The sequence below is a fragment of the Mandrillus leucophaeus genome, unplaced genomic scaffold (assembly GCF_000951045.1).
Source record: "Mandrillus leucophaeus isolate KB7577 unplaced genomic scaffold, Mleu.le_1.0 Scaffold805, whole genome shotgun sequence".
NCBI lineage: Eukaryota > Metazoa > Chordata > Mammalia > Primates > Cercopithecidae > Mandrillus > Mandrillus leucophaeus.
Window position 1 is genome coordinate 1,219,750 of NW_012108753.1, and position 12,065 is coordinate 1,231,814.

Genomic DNA, 12,065 nt, shown 5'->3' on the forward strand with positions numbered 1-12,065 from the left:
TTCTGCATCTCTTCGCTGTAGTACAGCAGGTCCTCAAACAGCAGTGGTTTTGTTCAATGTCATTGGGTCATAACTTTAACAAGGGGAATAAAAATCAGTTCTCGGTTGGGGCCACTCTCTGTGTGGAGACTGCATGTTCTCTCCACGCTGTGTGGGATGAGCATATGAGCATATTAGGTGAACTGGAGTGTCTACATGGTCCTAATCTGAATGTGTATGTGTGTGTGTGTGTGTGAGAGAGAGAGTATGTGAGAGTGTGTGTGTGTGTGTGTCAGAGAGAGAGAGAATGTGAGAGAGAGAGAGAGAGAGAGGGTGTGTGTGTGTGTGAGAGAAAGAGAGTATGTGAGAGTGTGTGTGTGTGTCAGAGAGAGAGAGAGAATGTGAGAGAGAGAGAGAGAGAGAGGGTGTGTGTGTGTGAGAGAGAGAGAGTATGTGAGAGTGTGTGTGTGTGTGTCAGAGAGAGAGTATGTGAGAGAGAGAGAGAGTGTGTGTGTGTGTGAGAGAGAAAGAGAGTATGTGAGAGTGTGTGTGTGTGAGAGAGAATGTGAGAGAGAGAGAGTATGTGAGAGAGTGTGTGTGTGAGAGAGAGAGAAAGAGAGTATGTGAGAGAGAAAGAGTGAGAGAGAGTGTGTGTGTGTGTGTGTGTGTGTGTGTGTGTGTCAGTGTACCCTGCAATGGGATGGTGTCCTGTCCAGGGTCGATTCCCACTTTGCAGCTTGCAGAGCTGCTGGGATGGACTCTAGCTACCCTCAACCCTGGCCTGGAATAAACATGTTGGAAAATAAATGAGTGAATAAATACAAATTCTTACAAAATAAAAATGCGTTAAAGCAGGCGATAATCACACAAACGTACAATAAACAATGCAGGACAAAAGGGTTCAGTGAGCCTGCCACAGTGGGTGTTGTACGTGTTTGAACTGCATGGCAGAAGGAGGTGCTCCTTACAATGTTTGCTTTGCAAACATTTATTCGTTGATTTAACACAGCACCACTACAACTACTATCACTCACTGATTCAATAAAAATGGGGAATCACCATTGTACTTGTTTTTTGTTAATCTTTCTTAAATATATATATAACTCATACTTACTTTAACTTTTACTATTAGAAATGTTTTAGGTCTTTATTTAGAAGTTTGGTGATGTTTTCGTGACCATAAATATAAGGTAGGAACTTAACTCTTGTTTATATCAATTAGCCTCTGGTAAAACTGGTTTTGTTACATGTCAATTCACAAAAGTCATAGTTTCCAAGAATCTACAGAGGATGTTAAGTGAGGACTTACTGTATTTTAAACTCTTAGATACTGGCAATTCCTACAAACCTATTATCAGTTCAGGATGGCCATGAAGTTCCCAAGACTATTAAATACAGAAATGCAACATTACAAATGGTGGTCCCAATTTTGACCCTGATAGGTGTTAGTTTAGAATTACAGTGAAATAAAACAAGGAGCCTGCCTCCCTATATTCGATGCTGCAACCTTCTTGTGATGTTTGATTCAGATACATATTTCATAAAAAATATGAAGGCTCTTCCCTCTCTGCTGACTGATGCAAAATTCTACATGCCTGCATCAGTTTCTAGAAAAAGCATTATTAACATCTAAAATTAAAGAATGTTAAAACTGGAAGAGAAGTTACAAATAATCTGATCAAGTCCACTTGATTTAAAGATGTGTAAACTAAGATGCCAAAAGATTGATGGTACTTAATTCATACAGATGCCTTTCATACAGAGTTTATGTACTAAGCGGGTATATTATGTCTATTAGCAACAGACACTGGTTAAAGAGCAATGTTGTTAAAAGCTTGTATCAATAAAGTGTTAGGTTACTAGTGGCTTTATACCATTTTATTTATTTTATTTATTTATTTATTTATTTATTTTTTATTTAATTTTTTAGCTTTATATCATTTAAAAATAATTTTAGTTTTAAACTTTTGTTGCTATCGTACTTTTAAAAACATTTTTTATTCTAACCATGTTTTTGAGGAACTGAGTCAGGGATAATGTAAACTTTCTCTATGTCCTGGATGTATACTACTTTTCTTAGTGTTACAAGAATGTTATTTGTTACACATTAAAACAGTAAACTACAATATGTTTGAATGAAAGAATTCTGTGTCATATACTTGTCACATACTTTTGAAGGACATGTTTCTACAGGGTTTTGATTTCAATCCTAATGTGACTGTCTACAACAGGCTAGATTATGTGGTATCTCTTTACAACATATTAACATATGACTAATATTACCAACAAATTACCAATGTAAGTCAAGGGTAAGGACTATTTTTAATCTTCTTTGTATCCCTACAGAGCTTAGCATATAGTAGGCACTCAACAAATGCTAGATGAATAAAATAATGAATGAATGAACTAACAACAAATCAATGAAGACAGGAGAAATATTTGTGGGGTGCTGGCCTTGTTTTAAGAAATCTTGAAGGCCCAGGTGTGGTGGCTCACACCTGTAATCTCAGCACTTTAAGAGACCGAGGTGGGCAGATTGCTTGAGGCCAGGAGTTCATGACCTGCCTGGACAACATGGCAAAACCTTGTTTCTACAAAAAAATACAAAAAAAATTAGCTGGGTGTGGTGGCAGTGCCTATAGTCCCAGTTACTTGTGAGGCTCAGTTGGAAAGATCGCGAGTGTCCTTAGAGGGCAGGAAGAACTGGAGGCAGGGTGATGGGGCGGGAACAAAGTGGGGCGGGGACGCTGGGGCTTTCCATGTCAGCTAGCTTGGGCTGACTCAGAAAAAGATGCTATAAAATAGTTACAGTGCAGGGGAAACAACAGCCATATGCCAGCCAAAGACTTAGCTTTGTATTCATTCATTTGTTTAGTTCTCGAAATGAGCCATTAGTTTGGTACTATTATTTGCCCTTCACATATGTGGACACAGAGTCCCAGAGAAGTAAAGCAACTTGCCTTTATTACCCATGTGCAAGTCAGCATAATTTGTGGTGGACCCAAGATTCAAACCCAGGCAGTCTGACTCCAGTCACACTTTCAGCTTCTGTGCAACACAAAAGCTGCTGTGCAGAGCCTGAGAGGAGAGTTGCATACGATCATAAGAATCTGACAAAACCCAGGACCAGGAAATTTGGTTTGATTTGACTCACATCCCAAAGGTGTGGCTTCCAAAGTTGCCCAATAACTTGGATTGTTAATAGGAATGGGGGAGGTGACAGCAGAATGCTGTATGTCTAGACTTCTGTACAGGACAAACTGAAAAATTCCAATTAGTGCTGAAGTAAGCCTTTAGGTATACAGTGGGGCAGTGAGCGAGATGACAAGACTAACTCATGTCAAGAAGAATCCAAAATGAGATGGATATATTATTAGAATAGCAAGACCTCAAAGGGAGACCTCAGGCAAGAATGATATCCAAAGGCATCTCTGATCCTGAAGGTTTCTTTTATTCACTCAGTCAGTATCTGCTGAGCACCAAGGAGAGCCCTGGGAGACGGGCAGTTCTTACTCTACTCTGGTGTGAACATAAGCCTGGGTTCTGCTGAAGGACCAAAGCTTCCTATTAAAATAATTGACATTTGTAAGTTATAGACTTTGGCTTAAAGTAGTGATATTTCATGAGTGTTTATGCTACAGGAGACTTTTTCCTTAGGGAAGGTCTTGCATTTTTAGTCATCTTTGTGGCCTTAATACCTAGTATGCTACCTAGAATGTGGCAGGTGCTCTGTTTATATTAGGTGAAGAAAGAAGGGAAGGAAGAAAGACCAGCTATCTCTACAAATGGGTAAAATTTGCAAATAATAAATTTATTGATACAAAATGCAACAGTCTCCTCCTGTACGTATTTCTTCCTAAGTGTGAATGAATTGGAGGTGCACTCAGGTAGCACAAGCTAATGTTCCTTTTAAAATGCCAAATAAAACGCTAACCTAAAGATAGGGTAAATATGCATCTTCCTTATAGTCTCAACTTGCCAAATGACTATTTGCCAGTGACTGTTTGCCAAGGGACATATTTTGACTTCCTTCAAAGGCAGTTGAGGGAAACTGCTTCTTTTAACTTAATGATGAAAGATTCCGTGTGAAGTGACCAAAGTCTTAGATAAGCATGACCAGGTGGCCAAGATTTCACAATAGCAAAACCCAGGTGCAAGTGTAGGTGAGGTGACTGGACACAATGAAATCTGTATTTTTAGACTTTTTAAAAACTCAGAAAAAATGAATATATATGATCCCATGTTAAGAAAGACATAGCTTTCTTAATGTAAGAGGCATTAGAAGGATTAAAATATAAACACTTCATGACAATTACTAATTATCTTGTTGAAAAAACAAGGTTGGCCATTTGAGAAAACCTGGGCTGCCAAGGCAACTCTGTGACCTTGGCTTTCTAAAGGGAGGTATAAAAGGCAACAGGGACTGACCCTTTCCTAAAGAGAATTAAGTGTAGGAAGTCAGGACACCCCGAAATGGATAGAGCCTTATAGGAAATTTAAAGATGGCAGTAACTACAAGCTTAACAGGAGTTTTTGTTGTTGTTGTTGTTTGAAACAGGGTCTTGCTCTGTCACTCAGGCTGGAGTGCAGTGGCACAATCACGGCTAGCTGCAGCCTCCACTTCCCAAGCTTAAGAGATCTCCCCACCTTAGACTCTTGAGTAGCTGGAACTACAGGCCCTCGCTATCATGCCTGGCTAGCTTTTGTATTTTTTTTTTTTGTTGTTGTTGTTGTAGAGATGGGGTTTTGCCATGTTGCCCAGGCTGGTTTCAAACTCCTGAGATCAAGCAGTCCATCCACCTTAGCCTCCCAAAGTGCTGGGATTACAGGCATGAGCCACCATGCCTGGCCAACAAGCGTTTCATAAACTCAGTTTTAGCACTAATGCCACTGCAGATAGTATGACGGTCACATGTAAACTGAGGAAGTAGAATGGCTTAACACCTATTTTGTATCTTCTTCAAAAAATATTTTCATAAAAGTGACAAATGATTAAGGTTAAGTGGTATGTTAAAGCCTGAGATAATTGATAAATCAGAAAGTGAGCATGTGTCTATGTTGAGTCCAAGCCTCTGAGCCATGGTAATTATACCCACAGGACCAAAGCCTGCTTATTACAGAACCACTATTATGTTTGAGAGAGATCGAAGAGAATGGAAAGAGATTTAAGAAAACAGGCCAAATGTCAATTCAAAAGGGACAAAATATTCTAAAAACTACACAACTTGACACTCACAACTGAAAATTCTTCAGAAATAATTGTTAAATATATGATTTGTGACATTTAAGGGGAATAAAGCACTGACTACCAGGAGCCAGTACAGATTCTGGCAAAACAAGCCAGGCCCCTATAACTTCAGCTCATTTTAAAAATAGAGTTTCCAGCAAAGGAATGCTCTGATGTATTTTGTAATATATTTTGACTTCAGACAAGATACGGGCCAAGTGTTTTTCAAGATTTCTTGTGGAGATATATGTTGTCAGCTAAATAACTCTACTCAAGGAGTGATCAGCTATGTTCACCATCATTCTGCAGGTCTTTGTCCTTGGTTCTGTGCAGTTTATTTTAATTCAGTGATTTGGATAAGGACATGTAAGCTGTGCTTATTTAATATAAGCTGGGAGGCATAAAGCATAAGATCACATTGTCAAGATTCAAAAATATCCCAAGTAGTCAGAAAATGGTTTAAAGCGATTAGGATAATTTATTGTTATATTTGGCTGGGTATATATTACCACTAAAAAAAAAAATCAAACATTCTATTATGCAACAGATAAGAACCACCTAACAGCAGGCGATGTAAAAAAGTTCCTAGTGTTTTTAGCCACTTATAACTTCAATATCAGCCAACGAAGTGCAATTCAAGGAGCTAATGCAAACTTAGGCCACACAGTAGCACTGTACTCAGTAGACCAAATTTTGGAATACCTTTTTCTTTTTGAGACAGTGTCTTGTGCTGTCATCCAGGCTGGAGTACAGTAATGCGCTCTCAGCTCACTGTGACCTTTGTCCCACCAGGCTCAAGTGATCCTCCCATCTCAACCTCCTGAGTAACTGGGACCACTGGTGCACACCACCATGCCTAGCTTTTTTTTTGTATTTTTGGTAGAGACAGGGATCTCGCCATGTCGTTCAGCCTGGTCTTGAACTCCTGAGCTCCAGTGATCTGCCTGCCTTAGCCTCCCAAAGTGCTGAAATTATAGGCGTGAGCCACCATGCCTGCCTATTCTGGAGTATCTTGATTGTGGGCCACGTTTTATGTAAAGACAATGACATATTGTGTGTCAAAGGATGGAAAGGATCAAGAAAGTTCTAGAAACTGTCACCCGAGGAATGGTCAAGGGGAATGAGGATGTTTATCCTGGCAGAAGAATTAGGGGAATTCAAAATGGTTTTAACATATATGGGGTGTGTGTGTATGTATTATTTTATTTTTTTCTGGAAGAAATGCAATATACTCTTCTGTACTCTAAAGGGCAGGGCCTAGACACTTGATTGGAATCTACATGGAGCCAGAGCTGGGGTCAACAAAGTGAAGCACAATCTAAGGATTATGGCTGTCATATGTGGAATGTGACACTGTATGTGTGGGTGACCTCCTTGTCACTGGATGACCTGGCGAGTGTACTAAAGGGAGAGCCTTCTGGGTGGCTGGAAGGATGCACTCCAAAGTCATTCCAGGTGGCACTCCTAATGCAACTGGACATCAAGGAAACAGAGACAAAAACCACAGAAAAGAAGCAGCTCCTTTCTCCCAAATGATTATATATTTGTTTGTGTTAAAAACTTTTTTCCCCCTTTTTTCAGGTTGTCAAGGGAATGTCTGAACAGGAGTGAAAAAGATATTCAATTACACAATCTGCTTTGACAATATCATATTAGGCCTCAGAAAAAACATACAGTCTTCTGTCTACTCACTGTTTATGCACTGACAGGTCCGACAACCATTGTGATCGCGTTTGAAACCATTAATGCAGTCCTTCCCTGTAAGAGTGCAGTTTGATAATTCCCCACAAGCAGGTGGATCAACTGTGATGATGGTTGGTTCTAATAATAGAGAAAAAAATAATCAATGAAACATATGGTTATCTTTTAGATGCTATTCAATTTTTGAAATTCCACACCATAATGTTAAAAAAATCGAATCAACAATTGTCATCAAATCCAAACTTTTATGCTCTAGTAATATCTTTAACCCCTGAAACAGATATATTTGTGTTCAGATTTTTGAAAACATGAACACTACTTCTTTGTGTTTGAGCAGTTCATGCAGTTTTTGGTACCTTCACACAATTCTTCTGTGATGGTCACCACTACTGGAAGCAGACAAGAGAGGTTAAAATGAACTCCATTTAAATTGTTAACTGCTCTTCTATTTCTTCCTGATGTTTTCCGGTTTGTTTTTTATAATAATCAGGATACAGCTGTCAACTATCAATTATCTCACTCCCATTCTGTAATACTTCTGAAATCTGTTACTATTTTTTTTCCAAATTAATAAATCAGTCTTTGAGACTAGTTTAAAACACCTGGATTTCTTTTATCTTTTATGTGACACTCCCTCACTTATGACAGATGATACGACAGATAACTATACACTTATCCTCAGGGCCCAGGGACTTGTGGGAGTGGCAGAGGGAGATACACGCATTCAGGAGAAAGAGTGGGCAGCCATGCTGGGAATAGGGCACGAAACAAAGCCAGACCAGAGGCGACGCTTTACCTTACCTGCCACATTAATGAAGAACTGCTTTGGGTAATAACAGTAACTACATATACTTACATAAAGCACAGTACGTGTTTACATAAGGTTTAAAGTGCTGTTCATAAATGCCTTCCAGCTTTACCATATTCCAGTGAGGTGGGTGCTATTATTATCCTCAATTTACAGATGAGGAAATCTAGCACACTGACTTGCCCATGGTTACAGTATTAGTTTGTGGTGGACCCAAGATTCAAGTCCAAGCAGTCTGACTCCAGTCACACTCTCAGCTTCTGTGCGACACAAAATCTGCTGTAATGGTACCTGTTTCTCAACGCATCAATAAGGGACAGTTTATAAAATGCCAGGTTGTGAGAACGGTGTTGCCAAAGGAAACAGAGGCACTGACAAACTTATGCAACATCTTTTCAACCAAAATATACTAACGTCTTCAAAGTAAGCTGTTGCTCACAATATCTTTGTGAAAGAGCTGAGTACAGAATATCTCTACCTACATTTTCACAGATGGAAAATATGAGGTGCAGAGGGGGTAACTGGCTTATCTAAGTTTACATAGCAACTCAGTAGCAGGCTGGGAATAGAACAGAACAGAGGTTCTTAACCTCCTGTCCAACACTCTATCCATTAGTCCACACTGTCTTCTCAAGTTTCATCTCCTGTTACCAGGGAAGAGAGATCAAAATAAGTGTTTTAGCTGCCACTGCTGAGATCAAGAGTTCTAAATTTTTATCCATCTACTAAAAGGGGACAGAGATTCAACTCTTCACAGGTAGCAGGCAATGATGACTTACTAGAGAGATGCTTAGATCAGCATTCTCCCAGTAAAAATATGTATAAAGTGAGTATAGCACATTCTCTATTTTTATTACAAAGAACAGCATCTTACTAAAATTTTTATATAAACTTTTCACTGCTATAGTTTCTAATGTCCTTCAATAACCAAGGTATTCTTTCTGATAACTGTAAACATCAAAAAGTAACTAAAGTTTAGTTGTTTTAAGACGTCCTGAGTTAGACACAGTATTGCTGCTCCCCTTCATTCTCTTAAAATTTACTGTAAACACCTTTAGTTCTCAAACCTATTAGTCTTTCTTTTATCACCACTTTTATTAGCTACCCCAAATAATGATTCTATTCCAATCTTCAGTACCAAGACTGCCAATGTTTTGTCAAAATTACTCTAACCACAAAAATGAGAGACAGCAGAAGCCAAGTGTCAGGTTTAAGTAAACCCACTATAGGTTATCCCAGTGAGAAAGGACTTCTATGTTCTAGAGTGATTAGGCCAAAGTTGAGGGAAGAATTCTGAACTCTATGCACACCGCTTTCCCAGACAGCTTATGGGTAAACAAATGTCTTAAGTGTATCTACGCATACCAAAATCTTCTATTCTTTACTTACATTTAAGATGTGAAATTTATGAGAAACTCTTGCATTCAGAAAATATACTATGAAAAAGTATATATTGAAGAAGATTAAACTGACCCTGAAAAATGTGTAATCATCATAGGATAGTATGGAATTTGAGCAGCAGTGAATTTTAGGGATTTATTTAGAGAATCCATTGTCTAACTTTTACAAAGATGATCTTCTACCTCTAAATGATACTTGCTCTCAATAGTGATGTATGTGCTTCTTTTTTTTTTTTTAAAAATATATTATGATTAACCATGAGATTAAGGTTGTGATCTGTGGCTACAAAGTGAAAAGAACAAATGGACTGGGTTGTTTGAGGATCAGAACCACAATGCTGACTTGGGCAGCCCCGTATCAGTCATAGAAGCCAATCCATCCAAATGGCTTCAACAGTTACGTACACAGTCACAGATGTACATGTAACACACATTTCTCCAGGAGAGGAAATACGTTCAATTGTTTTCCTAAAATATTCAGCACAACAGGTTTTGTTCACTTGAACAAATAAAATTGCAAGAAAGGGTCATTCAGTATGTGCTGGTGTTATAATGTATGTGTTAAATATTTCAGGTAAAACAAGTCCTACGGGATACCTTCCAAGCCTCAATGCTGTAGCATGCAAGAAGCAAAAAATCATTTTGTGCCTCTAAAATTAATATTTTCCCATTCACTTATGACCTATATTAGATGAAAGAAATGGAGACGCACAGCCATTTCAAATTTTCACACCCTCAATATTTAACATTAAACACAGAAAAACGCAACAAAATCTTTTATTCATGAAAACTTTCAATTTACTTTAGAACCATTCAATTTCCCCTCGATAGATTAGGCTGAACACAACAATAGTCATTGTGATATGTTAAATATAGCTAGAAGTCTAGGTTTTCTTAAAAAGACATTTTAACACTTGGCATCTCATTTTATTACATTTAACAAATACATCTCATTTTCCTACTCAAATACAAACTGGAACAAATTTTAAAGGTTTTTTCTGGGTGGTAACACATGTTTCTTGGGTCCTTACTGCTAATATCCTATGTCATTGGAGTAACCACTGAGTTGTAATAAACACATTTGCAGGCAACTAGTTGTCTCCTGGCATTTCAATTGAAGTCATACATTACAGTCTACTGCCTTTCATCATTCTCCCGACATTTTAGTGCTTGGTTTCCTATCATATGAGGCCATATCCAGAGTAGTTAGATTTCTGTGAGAACAACATTACAACAAAAATATGACCTGTAAGCATATAGATTATCTACCTATTTATAAATTATCTAGAAAAAAATCTCATATTATTGTTAAACATATTTGAGAGTTTGCTTTCAGTCCAATATATTATTATAGAATATCAGAACTGGTCCTACTACTAATATCAGGGTGATTTTTTGAGAAACAAGTGACACGAGACAACTGAGATTCAGTTTCTTATGCTAAACAATTAACTCCAAAGTGAGACATATTTGACACCATGCTGAATTAAAGCATTTCAAATCAATATTATATTTATGGTTCTTAAAGAATAATGACCAAGAGCTGGTCAGATTCTTAACATAGCTTTTATCCAAGAGAGTTCCTGGTGGGAGAAGAGGTGATTTTAAAGGATCTAGAATCATGGTATCTCAGTATGACTGTTTCTCATCCAAAAAAAAAAAAAAAAAAAAATAAAGAAGCTGGAGGGAGTGTCAGCAAAGTATGTGAAACATACATTCTGCTTGTCTAAAAGTTAGAGCATCGTGAAATTTGTTCATCAGGAATTGTTATTATCCCAGAATTGTTATTCTCTAGTCTATGCAACAGTGCTTTGAATATGGAAAATACCTGTCGGGTTTTAGTCTGCAGACCAGAAGATTCTCATTTAAATCCTACATATCTGTGCTCCTATATTACATGGGGTATGGCACTGAAATTGTGTGTCAGAGAGTACATGCCTTTCTAGAAGGATGATGGTGATCCCCTATCTTTGATGTGTTTGGTAAACAAAGTTCAATTGAACAGAGGTCCTGCTAAGATTTCTGGAGGCACTGATGCATCCCTGTATGTGATACTTGTTGCTTAGAGCAAAGAAAACTGTCCTCCTTTAAACTGGCTGGGTAGGTATGTGTTAGTAGGCCTCTTTCAGAGGAGATAAATGGTCTTAGATTTAGGAGAATGATGAAATGCTTGCATAAAGGTGGGGTTTTGGAGAGGGGAAATTCAGTGAAGTACTGTTTATAGGATCACCCTGAAATTCTATCTCATCTTGTATTGAATCAGCTGAGGAATTAAAGAAATACCTTAATGTCCTCCAAAGGAAGAAGGCTTGAAACAGCAGGAATTCACTGTCTTTGGCTACTACTATTTCTAAAGGGAACCCTCGAACAGCTTCCTTGTGGAGAAGAATTCTAGAAATAGTTTGAGCCTAGAAGCAATAAAGAACAAAAATGGGTGTTTGTTATGTCTACATCCGGTTTGCTTGTTTCCTACTCAGCATCTGAGTGGGAAACATTACTCTCCTCAACCTGTTGTTTTCTTGAACAATTTTGAGAGACCCTCCAGGCACCTTACACTGTCCAAAAGAGCTATTTTTAAAATAACCCTTGGGATTGTCAGGAGTGCAGATGCTCAGCCACCAATTCTTATCCCAAGTCTTAAGAGAACAAAATTTTGACAAAGTATCTTATAACATGCAATAACATAAACAAACACACGCTGATTCTTCATTTTACATTTATTAAAAATTTAGGGTTACTTCTTTCATATCCTAAAAAGCCTAACAGATATCTTGTCAGTAAAGGTATTTCCAGGAAAATGTTAGTATTTTTTTTACAAATTAGAGAGCTTCAGACACTAAGTTATTGAAAAACACCATCGGTATTTTATATTGATGTTCACATATTTCCTAGGAGCAATTTTATCTACTCAATGGTGAAATTAAGCTACTGGGATCACAATTAATTTGAT

General features: G+C 37.9%; 1 protein-coding gene across 1 annotated transcript in view; it reads right to left on the minus strand.

Annotated features, from left to right (window-relative positions):
* CRIM1 (cysteine rich transmembrane BMP regulator 1 (chordin-like)) overlaps positions 1–12,065 on the minus strand; it is a 73,442-nt gene that overhangs the window by 44,261 nt on the left and 17,116 nt on the right. Inside the window, exon 3 of the mRNA XM_011967644.1 lies at positions 6,899–7,027. Coding sequence (XP_011823034.1) covers positions 6,899–7,027 — 129 coding nt within the window. The remainder of the gene's footprint in view (positions 1–6,898; positions 7,028–12,065) is intronic.